The sequence below is a fragment of the Dipodomys merriami genome, unplaced genomic scaffold (assembly GCF_024711535.1).
Source record: "Dipodomys merriami isolate MVZ:Mamm:240054 unplaced genomic scaffold, mDipMer1.0.p SCAF_84, whole genome shotgun sequence".
Lineage (NCBI taxonomy): Eukaryota > Metazoa > Chordata > Mammalia > Rodentia > Heteromyidae > Dipodomys > Dipodomys merriami.
The window spans coordinates 5,710,638-5,713,648 of NW_027206446.1; the positions used below are offsets into that span (position 1 = coordinate 5,710,638).

A 3,011-nucleotide genomic window follows, 5' to 3' on the forward strand; every position below is an offset into this window, starting at 1 on the left:
ACAATTACTATTTTTGATTCTATGGGGTTTTTTTTTTAGGTCCTATAGTATTAGTTTGATGAAGTTGGGTGCTCTGGTATTGGTGAATAGATATTTAGAATGGTTAGAAACTTCTAGAAGAGATCCCTTTATTAGTTTGTAATGCCCTTTGTCTCTTCTAATTTTAAATTGAAATCTATTTTTTCTGATATTATTACTGGTACTCCAACCTGTTTATGGGAGCAATTTTCTTGAAAGCATTTATTCCAGTCTTTCACATTCAAAATGTTTGTTTTTCTTGGCAAGATGTGTCTTGCACATGGATAGATCTTGCTCTTTTATCCTACTAGTGAATCTATGTCATTGAATTAAAGAGTTAAGTCTATTAACATTGAGAGTGAGGACTGAGAAGTGTTTGGTAATCCTGCCATGTTATCCACCTTTTTAGGGACTCTGCCTTGACATTTCTCACTATATTTCTCTGGTTTTCTGATAAACAGCCATATCTCTGCCATGACTTAGATTCCTATCTTCAATAAACTCCACAGAAAAAAAGAGGAAAGTACTGTTTTGGTTCAAATGTTGGAGCAAAAGCATTGAGGAAAAGAAGCTCAAGGACACTGGCCATGCCCTCAATTCAAGTTGTGAGATGAACAATAAAAAAAAAAGACAGGAAGGAAGGAAGGAAGGAATGAAGGAACGAACCAATGAACAAATGAATGAATGAAGGAACAAAGGAAGGAAGGAAAGAAAGAATGAGGGAAAAAGGAAGGAATGAAGGAGGAAGGGAGGGAGGGAAATAATTTTCTAGAGAAATGTTTGTGCATGCTATAAGATTGGGCTGGCTGATGTTCTTGGAACTTTTGCAGGCTCAAGGAACTGAAATATCTGTGGAAATTTCTCAAAGGGATAAAAAATAAGCACAGGAAATGTGTGTGTGTGTGTGTGTGTGTGTGTGTGTGTGTGTGTGTGTGTGTGTGTGTGTGTGTGTTACACATTTGAAATGGAAGCTGGGCCCAGTGGGTCCTGCGTATAATTTTATCACTCTGAGTAGAATCTCTGTTTAAATTAATCTAGACCATTTGAACCAGGCGAGGTGTGGTAGGTATTACTCAGAAATCCCATCAGAATCTGCTCTCCCATTGGTAGATACACAGAGGGGAGGGTGGGACTGGGGTATAAAGATGCCAAAGGGCCAGAGAAGAGCAGAGGCCTGGAGTCTGCCTTGAGTGCCTAGCCCTGCTGGGATTCAGAGAGTCCTGCACACCTGGTCCACATCTGCTCCACTTCTGGCCTTGAAGATGAGCCACAGGACCCCACCCTCGCTCCAGTATCTGGCCATACAGAGCCTGCTGAGCAACCAGGCCCTGGCCATCGCTGCCCTGGAGGATCTACCAGTGTTGCTGTTCCCTTCGCTGTTCGTGGAGGTCTATGCCAGGGCCCACACAGAGATGCTGAAGGCCCTGGTCCAGGCCTGGCCCTTCTCCTGCCTCCCTCTGGGGGACCTGGCAGAGTCTCCAGACCTGGAAACCTTCAAGGCTGTCCTGGATGGGCTCGATCTGCTACTGGCCAAGAAGGAGCGCCCCAGTAGGTGGAAACTGCAAGTCCTCGACCTGCGGAATGAGCACCCCAACATCTGGATACAGGGCTACCCTTCAATGGCCCAAATCTCTTATCCAGATGTCCTGACTGACAGGCCAACAGAGAGCTGTGGTTCAATGATGACTGAAGAGCAGCCCTTGATTTTACTCATGGACCTGACCATCAAACATGGCACCCAGGATGCTCTCCAAGCCTACCTGCTCCAGTGGGCCAGGGAGAGGGGAGAACGAGTCCAGCTGTGCTCCAGGAAGCTGCTGATTCTGTCTGGCTCCATCTCTGAAATCCAGAAGGCTCTACGTGTGGTGAGGCTGGACTCCATCCAGGAGCTAAAGGTGAATAAATTCTGGCATCGAGAAACCATGAAAAAAGTTGTCCCTTACCTAAGTCAGATGAAGAACCTTCGCATCCTCCAATTCTCCAGGAAGAGACTGACTGTCACTTGCAGACACAAGAATTTCTCATATTCCTACAAATATGCTGTACATCTGGGACAGCTGTATCATCTGCAGGAGCTGTATGTGCACGACATCTTCTTCCTTTATGGACGGCTGCCCACCATACTCAGGAACCTCACCCTTTTGAAGACCTTGTCTCTGAGTTCGTGTCCACTGAAGGAAGCTGACTTGTGGTTCCTGTCCCAGTGTCCCTGCTCCAGGCAACTCAATGACCTGCGTCTGAGGAGTTTGCCCCTGGACAACTTCAGTCCTGAGCCCCTGAGAGCCCTACTGGAGCATGAGGCCGGCACCCTGGAAACCCTGGCCCTGGAGGACTGTGCCATCACGGATCCCCAGCTCTTGTGCATGCTGCCCGCCCTGAGCCAGTGCTCCCACCTCAGCTTCTTCAGTTTCTATGGAAACCACATCTCCATTTCTGTCCTGCAGAGCCTCCTGAGCCACACAGCCAGACTGAGCTGTTTGAGACAAGGGATCTATCCTGCCCCTCTGGAGTGCTACCCCCATCATGAACGGTGGGTAGGGGACTTCGAACCTGAGAGATTTGCCCAGGTTCAGGCTCAGTTGGAGCAGTCAATGAGAGACATGGGGACTACTCAGAAGGTCCAGATCTGTATCGATTTCTGTCATCATCACAAATACTGGACCTTTTACACCCTGGGGTCTGATGGCTACTGGGTGGTCACCGTCAAGAATCATCCTGGCCTTTCTGCTCTGCCTCTGTAGTCAGGAGCCTCTCTTGGGCTCTCATCTGAGCACTCCAAAATGAAAGTTGGGGTTGGGATTGTGGCTCAGTGATAGAGCGCTCACCTGCCTTGCAGGAAGCCCTTGTTTGATTCATCAGTACCACATACACAGAAAAAGTTGGAAGTGGAACTGTTGTTCATGTGGCAGAGTATTAACCTTAAGAAAAGAAGCTCAGAGACAGTGTCTAGATCCTTATTTCAAGTCATAGGACTGGCAAAAATAAGAAATAAA

At 47.3% G+C, this 3,011-nt stretch overlaps 1 protein-coding gene across 1 annotated transcript; it reads left to right on the top strand.

The window, feature by feature from the left end:
- Window positions 1–605: 605 nt before the first annotated feature.
- On the top strand, window positions 606–2,759 carry LOC138820082 (PRAME family member 12-like). The gene is made up of 2 exons (XM_070011727.1): window positions 606–623; window positions 1,281–2,759. The coding sequence occupies exons 1-2, from the start codon at window positions 606–608 to the stop codon at window positions 2,757–2,759; spliced, it is 1,497 nt and encodes a 498-aa protein (XP_069867828.1).
- Window positions 2,760–3,011: the final 252 nt, after the last annotated feature.